Source organism: Wyeomyia smithii, chromosome 1 (assembly GCF_029784165.1).
Source record: "Wyeomyia smithii strain HCP4-BCI-WySm-NY-G18 chromosome 1, ASM2978416v1, whole genome shotgun sequence".
Classification (NCBI taxonomy): domain Eukaryota; kingdom Metazoa; phylum Arthropoda; class Insecta; order Diptera; family Culicidae; genus Wyeomyia; species Wyeomyia smithii.
The window spans coordinates 81,508,472-81,532,750 of NC_073694.1; the positions used below are offsets into that span (position 1 = coordinate 81,508,472).

Genomic DNA, 24,279 nt, shown 5'->3' on the forward strand with positions numbered 1-24,279 from the left:
AGCCGATATTCACGAAAAATGCACTGATTAAACAACATATTTTCATGAAATCATTGAACAAATAAACAAAATACGTTTACGTGCTCTTATAGAATCGTTCAGTATTGTATATTTAGTAAACTTAGCTAGATTTATCCTGAATTTTGTGCAACAAACCATTTTGCACAACGCTTCCATATCCATCTCAAAACTTAAATCACTGCTCAATCATTCATCTCACGACGCCCCCATATTCATCACACTGCGATGCACTGTTAATCATGAATGAATCACATTATCATGAATGAACGTGGCCGCAGCCCGTCGTAGTAGGTTACCTAGATATCCGCTGTAGTTGTTTACGTACAAATATAGTAACCTAGGTAACCACTGCAGTGCTGTCCATTTATATCAATTATGTCGGAATAATTCAACAATTTCAGTAGGATTTGTTCGTATTAACAGAAACCGAATTGGCAACTTTTTATTTTCTTCAAGGCAGTGAAAACTGATGAAAATACATACAGTTGAAATTTAGGATTGTTTAAATTTAGGATTGTTAGATTGTAGAAATTCATCTCATATATTTTTGCTAATTCAAGCTGGTTTTTGGAAATTTGAGGTGAACGTTTCAAAGATTAAAGTATTCTTAGTGTAGTGAATGATTTTGTTTAGAGATTAAAATAAAAAATGGTCCGCTAGTGATGAGAAAAACTTTGGTTGGCTGCTTTTGAGGTTTCTACTTAATGAGAAATCTAAAGTGAACTAAAAAGAATCCATTCCATGGACTAGCAGATTGGTTTAAGAAGAAAATATGCGTTTTTTCCTGTTTTCAATTGTGTTTACATGTTGAGTGAGATGATTATACGGGCTGAGATGAATAATGGAGCAGTTCCCCTACGTGGCGGATGGAATTTTCCTGCAGATTTCTCTGTTTCAACTCAACGGCAAGGTTCCAGCATATTTGAAGGGTGATATACTAAATAAAAAAGTTGTCATGAACAGTAAAAATATGTTGTACCGACAAAAAACTTTAAATTGCGTTTTTCTCGATTTGATACCTATGGCATATTAGCCAAATTTTTGATTTATGGGCAGAGAAGCCCTAGGCTTATGCGGAAAAATTATCATTTGAGTTTTAGAAGCATTGGGAGAGATTTTCCACTTTTGCAAGTAGGAAGAAAAAATATCTAAACTTTTCTGCAATCGACTGCATATGCAACGAAGACTTTTTCCTTTTGCGGAAATGCTTGTGCCATCGCAGAACAATGACTTTGTGCATCCTGGAGGCAAATCAGGAAGATCTGAAGTGAATATGTTGTACAGGACTGGACCCAAGACTGAACCTTGAGGTACACCTGCTCTGACAGGAAATCTATCAGATTTTGAATTCTGATAGACAACCTGCAGAGTTCGATCAGTAAGATAATTTCTTAAAATTTTGATTAGGAAAATTGGAAAATTAAAAGTTTGCAATTTCGCAATCAAACCTTTATGCCAAACACTGTCGAATGCTTTTTCTATGTCTAAAAGAGCAGCTCCAGTGGAATAACCTTCAGATTTGTTAGCTCGTATCATATTAGTAACTCTGAGCAATTGGTGAGTTGTAGAATGCCCATGGCGAAATCCAAACTGTTCATTTGCAAAAATTTAATTTTCGTTGATGTGTGACATCATTCTGTTAAGAATAATTCTCTCAAACAGTTTACTTATTGAAGAAAGCAAACTGAATGGTCGATAACTTAAAACTTCAGCTGGGTTCTAATCCGGTTTTCAAATTGGTGTAATTTTTGCATTTTTCCATAATTTGGGAAAATATGCAATTTTGAAGCAGCAATTGAAAATTTTCACTAAAAATTCCATTGTGCTCTCAGGGAGATGTTTGATTAGTATATTGAAGATTCCATCGTCACCAAGTGCTTTCATATTTTTGAAATTTATAATAATTGATTTAATCTCATTCAAGTTAGTTTCAATTATTTCTGCAGGTAAAAAATTCTGGGAAGAAATTAAATCAAATTGACGTGTGACTTCATTTTCAATTGGACTCACAAAACTCAAATTTGAGTTATGAACACTCTCAAACTGCTGAGCAAGTCTTTGAGCCTTTTGTTCATTGGATACAAGAAAACGTTCACCATCTTTTAAAACTGGAATAGGCTTTGAAGGTTTCTTAAGAATCTTCGACAGCTTCCAAAAAGGTTTTGAATATGGTTTCAATTTTTCAACTTTAGTCTCAAAATTTTGATTTCTCAGGAGAGTGAATCTATGTTTAATCTCTTTCTGTAAATCTTTATAAATAGTTTTAAAAACAGGGTCACGAGAACGTTGATATTGACGTCTGCGGACATTTTTCAAACGAATTAGAAGTTGAAGATTTTCGTCAATTATTGGTGAATCAAATTTCACTTGAGCCTTTGGAACAGAATAATTCCTGGCATCAACAATTGCACATTTTAATGCTTCCAAAGCGGAATCAATATTCACTTTGTTTTGCAAATCAAGCTCATTATTGAAATGTCTCTCAATATGAGTTTTGTATCTTTCCCATTTAGCCTTGTTATAATTAAAAACAGAGCTCATAGGGTTTAAAATTGATTCATGTGATAAAGAAAAAGTTATTGGAAGATGGTCAGAATCAAAGTCAGCATGTGTGATCAAATCACTACATACATGACTTTGATCTGTTAGCACCAAATCAATTGTTGAAGGGTTTCTTACAGAAGAAAAGCATGTAGGACTATTCGGAGACAAAATAGAATAGTATCCACCGCCGGAACCCTGAATCCTATCATATCTATGAACCACGTAATTGGGATCATATTTTAATTTTATGTTAGGTTTCAAAAATGTTTCAGTAATAATTGCAATATGCACATTATTTACTGTTAAAAAATTAAAAAGCTCATTCTCATTGGCCTTCAATGAGCGAGCATTCCAATTTAATATTTTAATTGTTTTATTTAAAATCATTGCTAAATTTTATATTAGAAACAATTTTAATAGTAAAATTTGTGCCAATTTGAATGGCTTCAAACATTGATTTTGCCTGCAACATGGCGTTCATAAGTTCGAACATTGCCTGTTGCAAAAAAGAAAGTTTACCTGCCGTAATAGGCTCCAGGCAGATTACATTAGAAAAAATATTTTCGGCAGCAATATTAGCTGGAGTAATAGGTGTACATTTATTTTCTAGCGTGTTTTGCTTACCCATATTAACGGTCATTTTCGAACTACCAACACTAGGCGGTATAATGTTCGAACTACCTGTAACCTGCATAAGTTAAACGGGTATGCAAAGGAGTAGGTAAACTATGCGTCACTGGTACGCTTGGAGAATTTTGTTTTGAAGTTGGTTTTCATTGAGAAATTGAATTTTGTTTACCTTGCCTTGCCTTAACAATTGCTAAACGGACTGGGCATTGATAAAAATTTGACATATGGTTGCCGTTACAATTCGCACAGCGAAAATTTTTACTCTCTTTCACAGGACATGTGTCCTTTTTGTGAGAAGAGTCTCCACAATTAAGACATTTTTGGTTCATGTTACAGAATTTGGAACCATGGCCATAACGTTGGCAAGTACGGCATTATGCTTTTCACCTCCGCCATACTTCCTATAAATTTCCCACTTTACAATTTCTTGCATCTTATAGCATTTTTTCTCAGCTTTCCGATGCTTTCTGATAAAATCCAAGATGGCGGCAAAAATTCTGATTACTCAAAATGAAAGCCCTATCATTCCTCTTTACAGAAAAGTGCTACTTGTAGTAGGTTGCATAACGAATTTCAGAGATATAGCTCAAATAAAACATCAAGAATTGTTAAATTTTCCACTTTTTTAGAAACTATTTCACCTCTTGATGACCGAGGGGTCAACAAATTCAATCAATCAAAAATGGCATAATCATTCCTTCTCTATTCCTAACTAATATGTGCATTTATATCAAATTCGAAAGACCTTTTGCACCTAGTGGCCTGGTTTCAGCGAGATTGGTCATATGTAAATGGTTACGTTTCACAGGACAAGAAAATAAGAGACTTACTGTATAGAACCGCTAAGACAAAAAAAAAAAGAAATATTATGTAGATAAGACCCACCAAAAACATAACTAGGCATTAGGCCGATATCTCTTGGCGATAACAACCACCCCGGGAGAGTGGGGGAATGTGACGCAACACCTCGCGAATTTCCCATTGTTTCGTCACGATGGCATCAGAATTCAGTAAACCTAAGAAAAATGTAATTTTAGAACAATAGCCTACTACCGAGTTCAAGCAGTTTGCACGTAAAACAAAACAATTTTAACTAGCTTGCTCACAGTTTCAAAATAAGTCGGTGAAATTCTAGATAAGTCGGTATAGAAAAAAAAACAGGATCTAAAATAAAATAGATAAAAAAAAACGAAAAGAAAATTCTCAAAAAGCCTTTTTTTCAAGTTCCTTATTAACAATTTATAATGGCACTTCAAACGCGAAACAATACAACATAAGATTGATAGATATGTAAACTGGAAGAATTTGTGAAGTTTGAACCGATTCTAATAGAAAACTTATGATGAATTTGCAATGCTAGTTTTTTTTGGGATTATCCCTCCAGCTCGTGGAGACGCGATCCCTTCGTGCTGAAGACAACAAATACCAACAAATAAAATAAAATAATACATGCACTACCACCAAATTGGATTTGATGAGAAAAATAGGAAAGTGGATTGTGAGATTATCATGAATAATATTTTAGTTATTTTGTTGCACGTAACAATTATCTAGTCGTCCTTTTCATCCTCACTTGTGCTTCCGTGTTGTTTTATTGAATTTAAAACCATCTTTATCACCAACGAGCACGATTAATTCACATCGTATGGATATTAGCCAAATTGCACACCGGTTTGTTAACTGACCTTTGGTTTATAATTGAAAAAAAAAAAAATGGCTCATGTGTTAAAAATACGTGGCGGATGGAATTTTCCTGCCGATTTCGCTGTTTCAACTCAACGGCAAGGTTCCAGCATATTTGAAGAATGATATACTCAATAAAAAAGTTGTTATGAACAGTCAGTGTTGTATCTACAAAAAAACTTTAAAATGCGAATTTCTCGATTTAAAATCTATGGCAAAAGCAAAGCAAAGCCTTGATGCTACATTCCGTATCGGAAATCGACCTTCTGTTTATTGTACACAGACTTCGCAGCCAACTGTTGGGTGTACAGGACAATGTGGGGCTAGCGCTACGATCCAACTGACACTAACAGTCTCTCCCGAGCCGAGACTCGAACCTATGACGACTGGCTTGTTAGGCCAGCATCGAACGTCGAGACCAGCTGGGACGTTGCTGGGACGAAATCTATGGTATATTAGCCAATTTTTGAATTATGGGCAGTTTACATTTTACTAATAAGCACATTCACCGCGTCAAGGTTTAATTAAAAAAAATCAAAGCCTTGGTGCTACATTCCGCGTCGAAACTCGAACTTCTGTTTATATACACAGACTTCGCAGCCAACTGTTTTAGTGTTCAGGACAATTTCGGGGCTAGCGCTACGATCCCAGATAAACTAACTGTCTTTCTCGAGTCGGGACCAGCATCGTACCCCAAGACTAGCTTGAAGTAACTTTATTTGATTATTCAAGTTCAACACTACTGCTGCTGTTTATTTGAGCAAGTAATATTTTTTTTTTCCTGGGCGGCGAGACAATCTCTGTCTTATTTGAAAGTAGTAGGTCATCCGATTCCATGCTCTCATCTTCGCTGCTTCCTGTATCACTTCACTGTGGTGTTGGAGGTTGATGTTCATTCGTCTTCTTCTTCCTGCTAGATTGTTTTTCAACGGTTGTGAAATCATCGGGCGATTGTTCTGACTGGTAGTGGTGAAGCTGTTCTAACTTCTTCCTTCGTTGTTTGTGTCTTTGCTAATGATGCTGTTGCTTTCAAGTCTCGGCTTTTCTGGTATTAGCTAGTTGACTGGGAACGAATAGAGTAGTTTTATGTTGCGTTTCAGTTGGTAGAGGCAAATTACGCACGCTTTGTTGCTTCATTGCATGATGATCCAAAATGCACTTCTTTTGTACAAAATTGGCAAGTTGCTACCTGGCCAACGTACGAAACACGACTTAAAGCTGATTCTGTAAAATTATTTAGCTCAAATTTGACATAACTAGGTATTGGCCGATGCAAGCGTATTTGCAATATGCGTACGCCGCTGTACACGCCACCAAAGAAATTTTTCCACTTATCGTATCTGGTAGAAAATATTTCCCCATTACAGGCGAACCAGTCAAAAGCTTAAGGTGGTAGTGTGTAGAAGCCACCACGTGGTCGACTACGAATTTTCAGTGCCACTAGACTCGGGAATAGTTATTACGTTATCTACGACAACACTATCTTATGTTTTCGTCACTATAATAAACATGATGATACGTTTTCACAAGTGACACAATAACTATTACCGAGTGGTAAGCATTTGAAAATTCGAAGTTGACCACGTGGTGGCTCGAAGTCAGCCATTTTTGACTTCAACACACTTCCACGTTAAAGCCTCTCTAATAAAAAAAATATTTCCCCGTATGCCCCCATTCATCCGCTATGCCTGCTGTTCAATTTATCTCTTCGACAACGCGTGTTTCCCTCCAGTTGGAAATCCTCCATTATGTTTCCCGTGTATAAGAAAGGTGATAGACGTGACGTAAAAAACTACAGAGGCATCACATCTCTCTGCGCATGCTCTAAGGTAATGGAAATAATCGTAAACGACGCCCTATTCGACAGCTGCAAACATTACATCACGTCGGACCAACATGGTTTTTACCCGAAACGCTCTATTACGACTAACTTAGCCGAATTCTCTTCAACTTGTTTGAGAAATATGAGTAACGGTGCTCAAATAGATGCAGTATACACCGATCTGAAAGCGGCGTTCGATCGAGTAGACCACAGGATACTTTTGGCTAAACTTGGAAAACTTGGAGTTTCATCTATTCTCGTGCAATGGCTTGGTTCCTACTTGATGAATCGAACACTCTGTGTGAAGATAGGAAGTGAGTTTTCAGCACAGTTCACGAATGTCTCTGGAGTCCCGCAGGGTAGCAACCTAGGACCGCTACTCTTCATGATATTCATCAATGACATTTCTTTGTTACTTCCGGAAGGTTGCCGTAAATTGTACGCCGATGATGTAAAACTCTTTAAAGTCGTGAGAAATTATGCGGACTGCGTTGAGCTCCAACAAGTGGTGAATATTTTCAGCCTATGGTGCTCTAGAAACCTTCTTTCTGTAAGCGTTCAGAAATGTAGTGTCATCTCCTTCTATCGGACAAGGAAGCCAATCTTATTTGATTATACTATGTCTGGTCAGCCTCTATCTAGAGTGACACAAATTCGAGACCTAGGAGTTATTTTGGATACTGCGCTATCTTTCAAACTGCACTACAACGAGATCATCGCTAAAGCTAATCGACAACTCGGATTCATGTTTAAGATAGCCAACGAGTTTCGTGATCCGTTTTGTCTCAGATCGTTCTATTTCTCTCTAGTGCGGTCTATCTTAGAATTCTGCTCCGTTGTATGATGTCCATTCCACAACTCCTGGATTGCCAGAATTGAATCCGTACAACGTAAATTTGTACGATATGCGCTAAGATTCCTCCCTTGGCGCAATTCCTCAAATCTGCCAGCCTACACTGATCGCTGTCGGCTTTTAGGAATGCAAACTCTTGAGCAGAGACGATTCGAGGCGCAAGCTGTATTCATTGGTAAAGTTCTTTTAAATGAAATCGACGCCCCGGAAATCCTCGGCCACCTGGATATGTCCCTGAACGATCTCTCAGACCAAGATCCCTGTTGAACCTGCCTCAACGCAACGCACAATATGGTCAATTCGACCCAATACGCTTTATGTCGGCCAGCTTTAACACAGTAGCAGATGCGTTCGATTTTAATATAACTGGCACAGCTTTTAAAAATAGAATTCGCGTTAGGTAACCTTTTGTGATAGTTTGTTGACATTAGTATTAAGTTTTTCATTAAGACACACACTCTGTCAGATGAATTTTAATAAATTATAACAATTACTCTGTCTGCACTATTATAAAGAGCGTTAAAATAAAAAGCGTTAAAATATTTGCATGCGGATCGCATGGGACTCTACCTGGAAAGACAGATCGTATACCTTCACTTCAATAATTGCATCGTCTTATATACGCACTGGGATGGTGTAACGTTTGTGTTCGTGACAAATTGCGTGTTTGAAATTGTTTTGCTTTACGAGCTGCTCTGCAATTTCACGACCTTCGTGAAACGTTATAAGAACGCAATGTCGTACGAGGTGCATCTGTATCGTCTTGCACAGATTGAAATCTAGCTTCATACGGTCTCTTAGGAGTGTTTCTACCTTCTTGAATCGGAGGCCGTGTAGGGCATACCCTATACAGACAGTGTCCTCACGCATTTTAACGTTATTAGTTTCCATCACACGCGGCGATAAAAAACCACAAAATGAAAGCACAACGTACGGCAATTTCGATCAAACAAAGAAAAACGAATGTCTATTGTTCTAGCGGTAGGTAGCACTTGCGTGCCTTCTGGCTGGAAGATGAGCACGAACTAAGTTTTCCTTTTTGATATTATTCCTTACCGTGAGAAAAGACACAATTCGCGCCGTATCGTATCCGGCATAGCATCGGCCTAATTCGATGCCGAACCGAGAGTTACCACTGGTAACTTACCAGTTGACTCCGTTTATCAGTATCGTGCGAGTTCATCAAGTCTGGGATCACATCACTCCACAAACATCGCCAACTATGTCGGCGTTGAGGTACGTACCGTGGGCACTGTGACATACGCCCTTCGAAATCATATATTGTTTCGTCGAGTAAGACAATCAAAGAACTGTTGTATCTGAAAACACTAGAACTAATAACAAACCGACGCCAAAACCGTCACTTTAATGTAAACCGTTAACAAGCACAGTTTGGATTTTATTAATGCAATTTGAAGATTTTTTTAAGGACTTTCAAGATTTATTGCAGATTGGCTCAAAGCGGATCAAGGAATTAAGGAATTGTGTTCAGATCTACTACGGCTTTGGTGAGGACTCTGAGATCAACTCGATATTTTGTGGACCCCAGGCTAGGGATTCGTCTTATATTCGGCTGTAAATACCCCCCTTTTAAGTTAGGATATCAAAAGCACCAACGTGGTTGACCGACACGTTACCAACTACACTCGGCCGTTATCTTGCATTATTGATACAGGTTGATTTACTAATAAGCGACTTTTGCTTTGTTGACGCTTGTGGAACAAATAAAGAAGTACTGTTTTTTTCGCTACAGTATCGTCCTAGGTTCTATGTATTTTAAATGAAAAAAAAAATTAGATGAACCTTTTTGTTCTAACAGTTCTTTCGATATTTCTTCTAGCAAAAACCTTGTAGCAAAAAAGAGGTTATTGTAAATACAGTGTCACGTAATTACCATCTAAAGTGTATCCAAGAAATCAAATCTTAACAAAATAAAACACTTACCTCAATACCCGTGATGCCCAACGCTTCTTCTAGATTTGGTGTCATACGAAATGGCACTCTTTCTGGCACACGCAAAGTTTTTCCTTTCTCAAAGCATACGTTATAATCTATATGTACTATTTCTCCAGAAGCAAGTTTAACTAGTATGTTATCTAGATGTCGATCTCCGAGGCCAATGATGTAACCAATGACACTCATTACGGCTATCGATAGTGAGTAGTTGCGTACAACTTGACGCCAAGCAGCGGCTGTCGTACTATGACACCACAATTCTTTCGCCAAAAGATCGCGTGGTGTTTCACTCTGTAAGTCCTTTAACACTTGTTTTAATATCGATACGGGCCAGTCCTTTCGATTGACACCAGTTTTCAACCCGTGCTTTTGTAATAAAGGTGTTAACTTTCTAAATGTGTTATAAAAAGATTATGATGAAAACCTATCTAATGAATCTCGCGAGTAACTTACTGGTAGTAAAGCTCCGACGGTCGACTAGTGGTTGCAGGTTTTTCTTTTTTCTGAAGTGCTTCTCGTTGTTGCCACTTCTTGTAGAGTGAAAATATTGGAACAGTGTTATCTACCCAATTAATAAGTCCTGACCGTGGTCCAAGGGGAATAACTGAATAATGTTCAGCATGGTAATAAGTAATGTTTCCGCTACAATCAATTGATTTAGTCATCATTAAGTTAGCTATCGACAAAAATTGCATGATTCTTTCATCCAGATGCAGATCTTCGAGACCTTTGAACAAATAGCTATATCGACGTCCATTACTACCATAGAACATTAATTTTTTCGGTTTAGTTTTTGTAGGTAAAATCTGTACTGAATTGTCTACTGAGGAAATAAAAATTTGTTTTTTCTGAGTACAATCGATTCCAGGCATAGAAATTGCTGTTTTTGATAGCTTTGCCAAAACAGGGCTGATTTCCGAAAGACGCAGGGTGAAAGCATTTTTTTTTTGACCTCGTTGCTGCATTTGTCCCAGCAAGGCCTTGAAACGAGTCCAACCTTCAACCGGTTTCTTAAAGTCGAATGGTTCCTTAAACTTATCAATCATTGCATTTATATACTTTAAATACCGCTCCTGAAATTGTTTTTCGTAGATAGTTTGTGATGGTCTACATGTCATTTCGTACAATTGTTCCATCACAAAAATTAGCGGCCTGAGTAAAAGTTTATGTTTTTCTATAATCAAGTTTTTTCTACTTTCAAGCAATTCACTTTCTACTAATTTTTGAAGTTCATTTTCAAAACTTGTGAAACGTTTATTATACTCAGAATAAATTTGCTGTAGTGAAATGATCCACAGCTCGTCCCATAGTAGTGAAATTCGTCTTAATTCATAAACAAGCACTTGAACCTGTCGCACCGTCTCCGGCGCATCTTGAAAAAGGATCTCTAATAGTGCATTGAAACAAAAAGCCAATCCTGACTCAGGTACGCCACTGGGCTTCATATCATCACCTTGTTTGTTCAAGGAAATATTCCCAACGTCAACGTTTTTTTCCTGCACGGAACCAACAACAGCAGGAAATATAATTAAATGAGGTGCATCTTTTGCTACTCGACAAAGCAGTTCCGAGACTCTTTTCCTAACATACGGTTCGTGATGGTTCAATCGTGAAAATAGCTGTGGTATGATTACACGCCAGGGATTGGTAGGTGTTGTGGCAAGGCCTTCTTCTAATACTTCTTTCAATCCCAGAGCATGTTTCACAATCAGTCTTAGCAATCGGAGCGTTGCGGTCACTGTCGATGAATTTCCATTTTCACTTTCCATCTCGATCGAGGAAGATAATTGAAGATATCGAAAATATGCTGATGCCGCTATTTCGTAATATCCATAAACGGTACGATGTGTCTGTCGCCAAATTTCTACTATTGATTGCAGCTTTTCTGCTGAACATTCGCGTAGCTCTGGTATCGTAATTTGCAGTGATTCTAACAGACCAGTGGAGCTCATTTCATTCAATCCAATTTCCTCTTCTTCCTCACCTACTTCATGTTGATTTAGTATGATCGTTATTTTTTGTATATTATCTGACGATGTAGCCGGTAGAATTTTCTTTATTTCTTCCTGGTTAATTATATGTAATGTGTTACCTTCGGTATTGAATTCAACCATCTTTTTTCCCCACCGATAACTCCAGGAACCAAATTGACACCAGGCTTTCGCTAAATCTGGGCAACACCGAACGCTAGCTTGTAGTAGTTTACCTACAACAATATCCATAATCGAGAAAATCGATATCATTCTAGGATCTGGAGAAGGTTCAAGTTCTGGAAGAGAGCATATTAATTTTACCAATGGTGAATTGGATTGTGGTTCATTAAAAATTTCGGAATCTTCATTCTGCACCCAATCTGCAATAGTAAGAAGAAATCTCGCTTCCCTTTCACGCAAGCTGTTATCGAAGGTAAGATCAAACTGGGCTAATTTTTCACTGATTCCAGCCGTCGCAACTGATGCAAACTGAATGGCCTGTTGTTTCCTATTCGACTGGCAATAGAGCCATTTGCATTGCTCATAGACTGCTCTTGACAAACTAACATCCCAGAGATCACATTTCATTGCATCACTCATCAGTAACCGCTGAATTCGATCAATTGTTATGGAGTGCTGATCTATACAAAATAGTTTTCCAATGTCATAACTTTTATAAAACGCTTCTAGTTCTCGTTGGCACAAACTCAAATTGTTTTCCTTTCGCGCAACAGATACAAGATCTAATCGCATTTCCATATTATTCTGCTGACATTTGTTATTGTTGTCGAAAAATTCTATCCAAGACAAGACTCTCATAATTGTGAATGAGCCATACTGTTTGTCGACGCGAATTGATTTCAAATCGTCTGCGGTGCAGTCAGGTAACTGTGCTATATACGCAATGTGATTTGTAATTGTCATTTGGAATAAATATTCTCTTGACTTAGTGAGCAGACATTCCTGTAGCGCACTATGAATAACTTCACTGCACATCCGAACCTTCTCTTCTTTTTCAGGAGTATGTTGCAACATGAATATGGCAGCGATACTGTTTTCCGTATCGCTTACCATCTTGTGACAGGAAAAGTTATTTAAAATATCAGTACCGAAATCCACTTGCTCCCAATCAGCCATGTCAATTGCGTTTTTATCTTTAGTATGCTCGTATTCGATCCAGGATTGTACCTGTAATATATATAAATTTTACATGAAAGCCATTATGTATGTAGACCAAAGCTGCAAATTTTCACTATCAGCAACAGAATATCAGTTGAAATTGAAAGCTGTGAATTTCAATTTCAGCGCACGAACGAGCTGAAAATGAAAATACTTTCAGTTTCACTCAGTTGACAGTTTCATGTTTCAAAATGAGAGAATGAAATTGTTATGTTGTGTTTTTATATGTTGTATCCAACATCGAGTTTGTAGTAAGTGTTTTTCGTTAAATTTCAATCGTGATTTGTACTTCAATATTATTCTAGAATCTACTGAGGACGACCGAAAAAAAATTATAATAAAGTAGGTCGAAACGTCCGGAAAGATTTTGAGGATTCGAAATTTTGCAGCTCTGATGTAGACATATGTAGAAACTATGCTGTATAGTCAGGAACATTAACCAGAAAAAAAAGCATGATTCGGGTTACAACTAAAAACGAACTTGAAACATTGAACGGTAAGTTGTCAAATGCTAACAGCTTTCATACAACTGCACGGAATGTTATTAATAATGTGTGGTGGAGTAGCTAAAATGTACAGTATTTTTATGATATAATAGATGTTACAATAGGCTGACCAGATTTTCTCGGGGGAAAAACGGGACAAATGGGTTCGAGAACGAGACACTTGGGAAGATTGGTTTTGTGAAATTAGTATTAACCAAAGTTGAAAACGCAAAAAATAATTGTTCATTGCTTTGATGTCTCGTTCTTTTGCCTAACATGGTTTCAATTTGCAATTTGAAAATGCAAAAAATAATTGTTCATTGCTTTGATGTCTCGTTCTTTTGCCTAACATGATTTCAATTTGCAATCGCATTTATTATCGTAGAGGACACTTCAGTGGCGTGGTATAGCCAGTAGGGTGCAAAATAAACTCAGTAACTTTAACCAATTCATGGCAGCTTAGAAACATGAAAAATATGATTGGACGGTTAAAAATGGTCCTGAAAACGGTACTGTCCCGTTCAAAACGGTAGTCTGGTCAGCCTATGTTACAATCATTTTCTTGATAGATGATAAAAATTGAGTAAAAGTTTCCAGGACAAATATCTGCATACGTTTCCTATCCGATTGACTCATTTCTCTTACACAAATATCAAAAAGATATAGGGCATTTCCTCAAAAAATGTCCCAGTGTTAATATTTTTTTTAAATTGACATTTTTGATTTGGCTGAAACTTTGCACAGGCGTTTCTATAGGCGAAAGATACCATTTTTAAAATGTTTTTATCGAGAGACATATTTTTTTGGAAGGACAAAACAAAAAGTCAAAGGACAAGGACAAGGAAGGACAAGTCAAAAAACCGTTTTGATTGTAAAAATATATTCAAAGCCTGCATAGAGTGCTCTAATGGAAATTGAAAATATTCCTACAGCCAAAATGGTTTGAATGATTGGCATAGTATCTTCAGCAAAGTTGTAGATATCAATTTTGTCCTTCAAAAAAAAAAAAAAATATAAGTCCCCTGAAAAAAAAATTTTTTTTTTCAAAATATCATATTTTTTTTGCTTAATTTCTCCATTATTAGACCGGTTTCATTGTTAAGGAAATCTTTTGTAGTTTTTTTAAAAAAAGGGATTTTTTAAAAATGAGCTTTTTTTAGATAATTTATTTTTAACTTTTCTTTTACCTTTTTTGAAAAAATAAATAATTTTTTTAGAGTGTATAATTTTTCGGAAAGACAAACTATCTACAACTATGCCGAAGACGTGACACCGGTCAAACAAACCGTTTTGACCCTAAAAATATTTGTATTCATCAATACCTTCCAAAAATAGCATTTTTCAATAGCTTCTCAAAAATGAGTCGTGTTCCAGAAAATTCAACCAATAGCACAAAATGGCATTGTTTGCCTATAGAAACGTCTATGCAAAGTTCCAGCCAAATAAAAAATGGTCGATAAAATTGGTTGCCCGTTTTTTGTGGAATTGCTCTATACGAAACGTTTCCAAGCCAATGGTGATTGGCTAGCATTCAAGTAGAGCGTTTGGTGAAATTATCGGTGCTGCATAGTGCATAGGAGAAATAACATGTGTATTCAGTAGGTAACGTACCACCGCAGGATTTAATAGCAGCAGCCTGGCAGTGTGAACGATTTAAAAGCACTTAAATTACAAACCTAAACTTTCTTTTATAAAAAAATAAACAAGAAATGCTTAAGAAAATGTTGAGTTACTGAAATCGGCAACATTTATCATACTGCGAAATATACACTTTCATATAAACCATCAGTGTAAAATGCAATAAGAATTTCATATTATGTTATTTCTACAAATAAATGTAAAAAGAATGGTCATAGATTGATAAGGTAGCTACAATCAAGTATAATTAGAATTATATCTTCACCTCTTCAACTAGCAAATATTCAAAATAAAATAAACTACCAATTCTTGTCAATCTTTGTCAGGGGTTCCCAAATCATGCTCCGCGGAGCACTCAGTACTCCGCGAATCTTTTTCAAGTGCTCCGCGACGTCCTAGATCTCTAGCTCGGCGGAACACTTTTTCAAACCAAAATATTTGCCCGAGTACCAGCATTCTTAAATCATTGTGGACACCACTGCGACCAGTATTTCAGTACTTTTTGATCTTCTGTGGCATTGTCCAAATGATTTTGCTGTTCGCACATTTTTTGCTTTTTACCTTTTTGCAGTGTTACCTATTGAGAATCAATCTGCTTCCTGTTATAGTGCTTTTGTCTTCTCCTTCAGACTTAGTAAGGGGCCATCCACATACAACGTGGACAGCTTCGAGGGGGGGGGGGATTCAGTGAATAGGCGGATGGAAGTGATCAGAGGTATGCCACTGGGACTGCAAATAGCCCGGTCGGTAAACCTAAAGCGCCTCCTACCTACACTGAAGTCCATAGCCAGTTCAAGGTTGGATTGATGCCTAAAGACTATCCGATGTCTCGGCTCTCGACGACCATGATGGAACTAGTAGAAGAGTCTATTCTGGCTATAGTCGTTGATAAGAGAAAGGAACAATTCAAGCCCAAATTCACCAACTGCAGGTTTAGGTCCAGGTTTATGGTAATAGAGTGCCAGAAACAGGAAACTGCAGACTGGCTGAAAGGTGTTGTTCCGAGTATCAAGCCATGGGAAACAGCTGATCTGATGGTTGTTGATAGTGAATCTATCCCGAGACCAGAAATTTTAGCTGTCTTCTTTCCCAAAACTGAAAAAAATGTCAATGAAACCATATTGGCTCTGGTTGAAGGCCATAATGACATTGCCACTGATTCTTGGAGGGTTATAAAGCGCAAGCCCATCAAGAATCATGTGCAGCTTATCCTGTCAGTAGACGAAGCGTTAGCGAAAAAAATCGCTGATTGTAACTACAAACTGAATTATAAATTCGGAATTATATTCCCGCGGAAAATCAGGGCTGGTCGAAATTTCAAAAGCGCCAGGTCTGAATCCACAAAAAATGCTGTAATAGCCGAAAAAGTTCTGCCTTCACTACCGAGTGATAGAAAAACCGGTGTAAACAGCCTGCTCAGGGGAGCACACCTGAGGGAGAGCAAAACAAGCACTCAAATGTACCCTTGAATAATCACCGTACGCAGGGGGAGCGAAAGAAGCCCCCGGGAGCAAAGCTGTACCGAGATGGACGACAAGAACCTTAAGTTCATCCAGGTGAACCTGCATCATGCAAAAGGGGCAAGCGGAATCCTTTGCCGCAGGTTCACCAAAGGAAACATCAACGTGGCTATTGTCCAAGAGCCATGGGTGAACAATAATAAAGTCTTACGACTTTCAACAAATAAGGGTAAGCTCCTTTATGATGATTCTGCGCCTGCACCAAGAGCAGCGCTTTTGGTAAGTAGTAATACCAACTTTACGCGAATTACAGAATTCATCAGACGGGATATAGTTGCTGTGCAAGTGGAACTGCCAACGACACGAGAAAAAGCGGAAATAATGGTGGCCTCCGCCTACTTCCCTGGGAAACTAGAAGAAGCCCCTCCTAGGGAAGTACAGGAGTTTATAGCACACTGCAAGAGGCAAAATAAGCAGTTTATCGTTGGGTGTGATGCTAACGCCCATCACACAATATGGGGAAGCACAGACATAAACAGAAGAGGTGAGTGCCTTTTTGAATATATACTATCTAATAATATTGATATATGCAATCGAGGTAATAATCCAACTTTTGTAAATGCAATTCGACAAGAAGTGATCGACCTAACCTTATCGAGCGCTAAACTATCAGAAAAAATCGTCAACTGGCATGTATCTGATGAGATTTCTCTATCGGATCACAAGCAAATTTTGTTTGACTATAACGCAGGGGACTTAGTAACGGAAGTTTATAGAAACCCTAGAAAAACCAACTGGGAGCTTTTTTAAAAATAGTTTGTGATGAATCTACTTTTGAAGGGCAAATCCAGACAATAAAAGAACTAGAGGATTCATCAAAAAAAATTTACGAATAAAATCATAGCCCTTTATAACCAAAGCTGTCCAACCAAGACGCGAGTATCCAACAAAGACGCGCCTTAGTGGAACAAAAATCTAGAAAAACTGAGGGAGTTAACTAGAAGGTTGTTCAACAAAGCCAAGTTAACCTCGAATTGGGATGCTCATAGAGAGTCCCTTACGCAATACAATAAAGAAATTAGGAAATCACGCAGGAGGGGATGGAGATTAATGCGTGAACAAATTGAAAGCACCCCTGCAGCTGCAAGAGTACACAAAGCCCTGTCCAAAGATCACACGAATGGCTTGGGCAGAATAAAGAAGGACGACGGTACTTTTACAGCCGATTCTCTTAAAACACTCAATGTTATGATGGAGAAACATTTCCCAGGATCACGATACATTCTAGAAGAAGAAACGCAGGACTCAAATGCGCCATGTGCTGGTTCGACTATCGCTAGGACAAATGCGCATTACATAGCCTGCGATATCTTCACAGAATCGAAAGTGGAATGGGCAATCAACTCATTCGAGCCCTATAAGTCCCCGGGACTGGATGGATTATTACTAATAATGCTTCAACGGTGTATGATTCCATTCATAACCGAGATATTTAGGGCAAGCCTGACACTTAATAACATACCCACTAACTGGAGAAAAACGAGAGTGATCTTCATACCAAAGGCTGGGAAGCGCGACAAAACACTTCCAAAAGCCTTTAGACCAATGAGTCTAACCTCCATTATGTTAAAAATTATGGAAAAACGAATGGACTATCACGTAAATCAACGTACCTAAAAACCTCTCCGCTGGGTAGGTATCTGTTTGCATATCGAAGCAACATGTCAACAGTGGATGCAATACATATGCTGATGACAAAAATAGCGAAATCTATAGATACAAAAGAAATCGCACTCGCTGATTTCTTAGACATAGAGGGAGCTCTTGATAATGTATCCCATCACTCAATGTTGAACGCAATGGGACACCATGGGTTTGATACATATACCTCAAAATGGATCAAAACCATGCTGAATAGTCGGGAGATAATTGCAGTATTGGGTAATACTACCCTTACAAGGAACACAACTAAGGGATGCCCGCAAGGTGGAGTTCTATCGCCTTTGCTGTAGTCATTGGTTGTAGGTTGTAGATAAATGAATTTTTGCACACACATGTTATACCCACATACACTCGTACAGGTAATACACACACACGCTATACACACACAAAAAAACACACACAAACAAACTACGCAAACACACACTACTCACACACACATACTACTCACACACACACACTACTCTCTCACACACACACACACACACACACACACTACTCACACACACATTACTCACACACACACAAACAAACACACACACTACTCACACGCACACGCTACTCAGATACACCCACGCTACTCAGACACATCCACGCTACGTACACAAACACACTCAGTGACACACACTCATACATTCACATAGACACACACACAAACACAGGCACACAGACACACACACAAACACACAGACACACACACAAACACACATATACACACACACACAAACACACATATACACACACACAAACACACAGATACACATACACACCCAGACGATAATCGATTATAATCAAATGAAATGGGAACGTATAGGGCAGCCAAAGTTTGAAACCACGTGTTCAATCATAATTCATCAGTTAACCGTAACTAGCCCGCTCATCTGATAATAATAGTGATCAAATCGGTTGTGTAATTTCTGAGATAATGAAGTTTCGTGATTTTCACATTTCGGTACATTACAGACGAAGTTACAGTTCGATTACAGTAAAATTCAATAGGGTGTTATGAGGGAGCTAGACTTATCATTTGACACTAATTTTGTGGAAATCGGGTCAGCCATCACTGAGAAAAGCGAGTGAGTCCAAGTAGCCTTCGGAATATGTTCCTTTTCATAGCTGGATTTCACATTTCTAAACATAACAGGCAAAGTAATAGTCCGATTGCAAAACAAATGAATATGGGGTCTTATAGGGCATCTAGACCTTCCATTTGACACTGATATTTTGAAAATCGGTCCAGCCATCTCTGAGAAACATGAGTGAGATTAAACAGTCTTCAGAACACGTTTTTTCATAACTTTTGAACCACAACTTCAATCTTTATGAAATTCAAAAGTTAAGGGTATTTCAGGTAGCCCGTTCATTTTAAATCAATTTTGTTCAAATCGGTTGTGCAGTTTTTGAGATAATGATGTTTCATGATTTTCACATTTTGATACATAACCTCTGAACTATAAATCCGAATACAATAAAATTTAATAGGGTCTTATGGGACAACAAGACGTCGGTCGAGCCATCTCTGAGAAAAGTGAGTGAGAATTAAAATCTGCACATACACACACACACACATACAGAAAATGCTCGAGTCGAGTGATATATGCCATTCGGCCCTTTGGAGCACTTTTATATCTTCGGTTTTGCAAGTGATTGCTATACCATTCTAGGACAAAGACAAAACTGTTAACATCTTTGAAAAAAGTCTTGAAGGAAATTGTTGAAATATTAAATGTTATCAAAGCTCAACCTTAAAATTCAAGATTATTAAAAGGTTGTGTGAAGAGATAGGAAGTCAACATTCTACGTTACTGCCCCATACGGAAGTACGTTTGTTGTCTTGAGGAAAGACGTTGTTCCGCTTTTTGCATTAAGATCGGAAGTAAGAACGCTTCTGAGCCACAAAAATTTTGCGTTGGGGAGCAATTTCATTCATTGTCATCGGCTTCAAGCTTATCAAGCTTATTTGAATGATATTTCTTACAAAATGGGCGATCTGAGTCTTTGAACGCAAGGCAGAATGATAACAATCTTCAATACAAACAGCAAAATTATGGCAAATTCAGAAAAAAAATTAACTTTTAGGTAGAATCGTTAAAAAAAACTTGGACAGTGTTCCAAATTTGAGAAACACCTAAGTAGAAATTGCGTTGAAGATATCATCCAAGAATTTTCAAGAAATCAACGACACAGATATTACAACAAATTAACCCCAAGTGCGCAGGATTTGTTGAAGAGTTTTGAACAATACTTCCCCGATGAGTTCCACAGTAAAACCGAAGGAATGATATGAGTATAGCAGCTTTCCTCGATATCAGCAAAGCCAGAATTGGGTTGTTTAGCTATTCACGGATTTCCTATTTTTATATAGGTATCAGCTAAAAGAGTGTAATTTTCTGAGTAAAACAACAATATCGCACGCTTAGCCTTGGGGCTAATAGCGGTCTCGATCAACTAGATTAGTTGAGAGAATTCGTTATCGATATTGTTTTTGGCACATTTTGCATGTGTAGGATAAGTACAACGATACACCAGTGCTTAGTCGAGAAAATTTCCAGCTCGAAAAGATCCTCGACTCGATCGGGAATCGAACCCGATATCACAACCGTGTGAGAGAGCTAGCCGACCGACATCGCTAACCACAGAACCACGAGGACCACAGCTAAGCAAAACGTGATTTTAAAAAAAATTTCATCATTGTCCTTCGATTTTTAAATGAAGATTGAAAAATCACTCTAAATCGCTACAATGACAGTTTGCCCATATACCAACTGTCATTGTAGCGATTTCGAGCAGTTTTAATTCGTGATTTAAAAATCGAAGAACGATAGAAAATTTTTGAAAATCACGTTTTGCTTAGAAAATGCAGTTCTTTCAGATGATATAAAAAACAAATATAGCTAAACAATCCAATTATTGACGTTAGACAAATAAAATGCCTTATTTAGTTGACATCAGATACAAAAATACAGGAGAATTTTGAATACAATAAATCGCTGGAAGAATTATGGTTACAGATGAAAAATGAATTTACAATTTTGTCCGATAGAGCAAAGCTTATTCTCCTATCATTTTCAACCATATACACTGAAAACAAATCGCACGCTAATCTCTAATGCTCTTTACATATGAATGTCAATAAACAAACCTTTCGGCATTTGACCTGTGTAAGCATTGAAATCTGAGTGTAAAATGTTTGATTTTGGTATATATGACATGGCAAACCGAAATGTAAGACACTTGATTTTGTGCTGTGAATTGAAACGCAAGTGTATTCCACGTAGATATGAATTTTTTCATCTATCAGCACAGAATTAAGTGGAGTCCACTTGGCAGTAACGTGTCGATTTTTTACAGTGTACATGTGCGAGTCCGATTTTTCGAGTCGAAGCTTACTTGTTCAATTGAATAAACCATTTTTATTGAATAATTTTTGCAAAATAGAACCGAAAATTATCAAAGAGTAGAAATTTTTTACTGATTCTAATAATTATGATGACAATACTACTACCACATCAACGTAAACGACAAAATAGTGTGAAGTTCAACACGAAAGTTTTTCTCATAGATTGAAGAATGTAGGTGCTTCGTCAAACTTTTTAGCTTGAGAAAGCGCTCAGCCGGGCAAAAGGTCTGAGAACCCCTAGTCTATGTCAATTGTTATGTTTCAAACTGCCATCCTCCTTTAGTAAGTATCAATACGTTCGACTTACTAAAGTAAACATACTCATTATTATACATATATAACTCATTATATACATTATTCCGCACTTCAAAGTTCAAGTAGAATCTTGACGCCATCAGTTTTGCATGCTCAAAAACAAATTAATAGCAGTGATGTTACTGTTGTAAATCTGTTATATGCGCCTCTGTATGCTCTGTATAGACGATTGTCGAGGGTTTGATACTGTGTGAAAACAAAAGGGATCGGAATATTTTAAAAAAAGCACAGAATAAGGTGCCAATTAAAGGTATGGGGAAAAATTACCAGAAAATATAACAACACACGAAAGAATGTCGATTGTGTAGTGTTTAAGGGGGTACCCTACTCTGGAAGGTCGAAAAATAATAAATTTTCGTGATTTTTTTTTCAGATGTTTAAAGTAAAGTGAAGTGATCGAGTATTGTGGCCAGAGCTTGACAAAGTTATTTTCAATTGACAATTATCAAGTTATAGTGACGCTTTGAACCGGAGCTTTCAATTGAAAAGTTTTCGTATCATTTTCGAGCACTTCGTGAGTCACATGACACCCAGTCGAAAGCTCTTGCTGTGATTCTGACAACAAAAGGGCTTGAAATTGATATAAACACTTTTCAATTAAAAGCGGGGATTATCACCTTAATTGTTATCATATTTTCCGAAAAAAAACTGAAATTGATACATTTGTATGGAAAAACATGGAAAACATACCAAGTTGTGTTTGTCCCATATTGACAGAGCCGGATTTATGGGGGGGCCCAGGGCCCCCACATTTTCAGGGCCCCCACAAATCGACAAAAAGATTTTTCTTTTTAAAAATGAGATTTAATCAAAAGTTCGATTTACAGTAAGAAAATTTGAACAGACCATTTCAATCTGACACTTTCCTTCAGTGTTATTTTTTCGCGAGCACCAATATCACAACTACATCCATAAGAGTTCACCTTGGATTCTCTTGGAATGACACACATTAACACACCATTTGAATCGAACCAGCGCGCATTAAACGCCTAGAGTTAAAGTTTAGCCGACTGTCACTAAAAGCGCCAATCGAACTGTCAAAACTCGTTCCAATCGAACATCAGCAATGTTAAAACTATGATGAAAAAACTGTTGACTGTTTGATTGGAACTTTTCAGTGACAGTCGGCCAAACTTTAACTCTAGAGCTTTAGCGCGCATGGGAGGTAAAGCAAAGAAAGAAAATAATCCACATTTTTTTTAATGCATTGCTTTTGCTTACTTGTCCGAATCAGGGCTACCAGATGTGCTTTTCAAAATGCAGATTTTCTGAGCTCGTGTGCAGATTTTATTGACCTGCAGATGTGTGTAGTTTTTTCCTAGTTTCTATTATTGTCAGAGTCGTCTTATATTTGCGCCGTCTTTCTCAAATTGTGTGCAAATTTTTGCCTGTGTTTCGCATTTTTTTTCAAATTGCGGTAGTTTTTTTTCAGGTATCAAGAAAAAAACTTGAAGACGAAACTTATTAAAAATAGGTTGCGTGCGACTGTGAAGAATGAAAGGCAGTCAAACTTAGCATTATTAAGTTTCGAGTACGAGTATACTGAAGAAGATGAATGTTGTTTATTTAAATTATAAGTTTTCTGCAAAAAAACTCGTAAAGCATAGTTTACAGTTCCAAGCGAAGTGAAAAATTTGACAAGTGAAAAAGCGTAAATTTTCGCTTGCGAAATCTGTCGTGAAAACCCGTTTGTGGAACACGCAGGTATTTCACCACCCTGCAGTTTACAGTTTAAGTGGAGTGAAACTCACGAGTTTACATTCCGAGCGAAGTGAAAATTGGCTGCAACTGACAGAATAGAAACGCACGCAAGTTTTCGCTTGCTGCTCCTTTTTTCACTAGCGCTTGCATGCGTGAAAGAAATAAACCCAAGTGAAAAAGATGAGATCCACAACGATCGATTTCGCTGGATCGAATTTGTTTACAGTTGCAAGCGAAGTGAAATTTTTTGCAGGTTGCATTTTTCACGAGCGTGAAAAAATGAACATGTTGTATGAGATTTTCACTTCGCTTGGAACTCTAAATAGAGCTTAAGAAAAAATTCTAACAAATTTTTGATAATTTTTCAATATCAAATAAATGCTTTTAACTCGTACGATGAAAAACAGTTTTGTTTTAATTTGGGCCCCCCACTATAACTGGGCCCCGGGCCCCCACAATCGTAAATCCGGCCCTGCATATTGAAAGTACCCGGGATTCGTTGATAGTAGCCGAAAGGAATCAAGTGGAAATGAAACTGTTCGAATCGAAATGACAGCGCAAGTATATCAGATTCATTGTTTTGTTTCGAAAATGTAGAGCCCTGATTGTGGCAATTGATTAAAGTATATTTGAAGATGTGTTTTTCATGTCGTGAATGCAATTGTAATGAGTATTACTTCAACTGGGAACGTCGATGCTCTTTCTTAAGCAGTACCTAAATGGTGGTAAGTTTTTCTCAGCATCCACTGAACCGATATGGCAGAGTTTTTTTTCATCATGCAAAAATAGATTATCTAATAGCGAAATTCTTTATTCCACTGTGTGCGGGCAAAACTGCCGAGGAATAATGAAACGTCATCGCCATTTAAGACGCAAGTAAGAAAGAGATGTCAGATAATT

General features: G+C 37.5%; 1 protein-coding gene across 2 annotated transcripts in view; it reads right to left on the minus strand.

Moving 5' to 3' along the window:
- LOC129719193 (serine/threonine-protein kinase Smg1) overlaps positions 1-24,279 on the minus strand; it is a 199,853-nt gene that overhangs the window by 135,198 nt on the left and 40,376 nt on the right. For both annotated transcript variants that reach the window (XM_055670690.1, XM_055670691.1), the window contains 2 exons: positions 9,963-12,670; positions 9,498-9,900 (listed from right to left, as the gene is read on the minus strand). In XM_055670690.1, the coding sequence (XP_055526665.1) occupies positions 9,498-9,900; positions 9,963-12,670 (3,111 nt within the window). The remainder of the gene's footprint in view (positions 1-9,497; positions 9,901-9,962; positions 12,671-24,279) is intronic.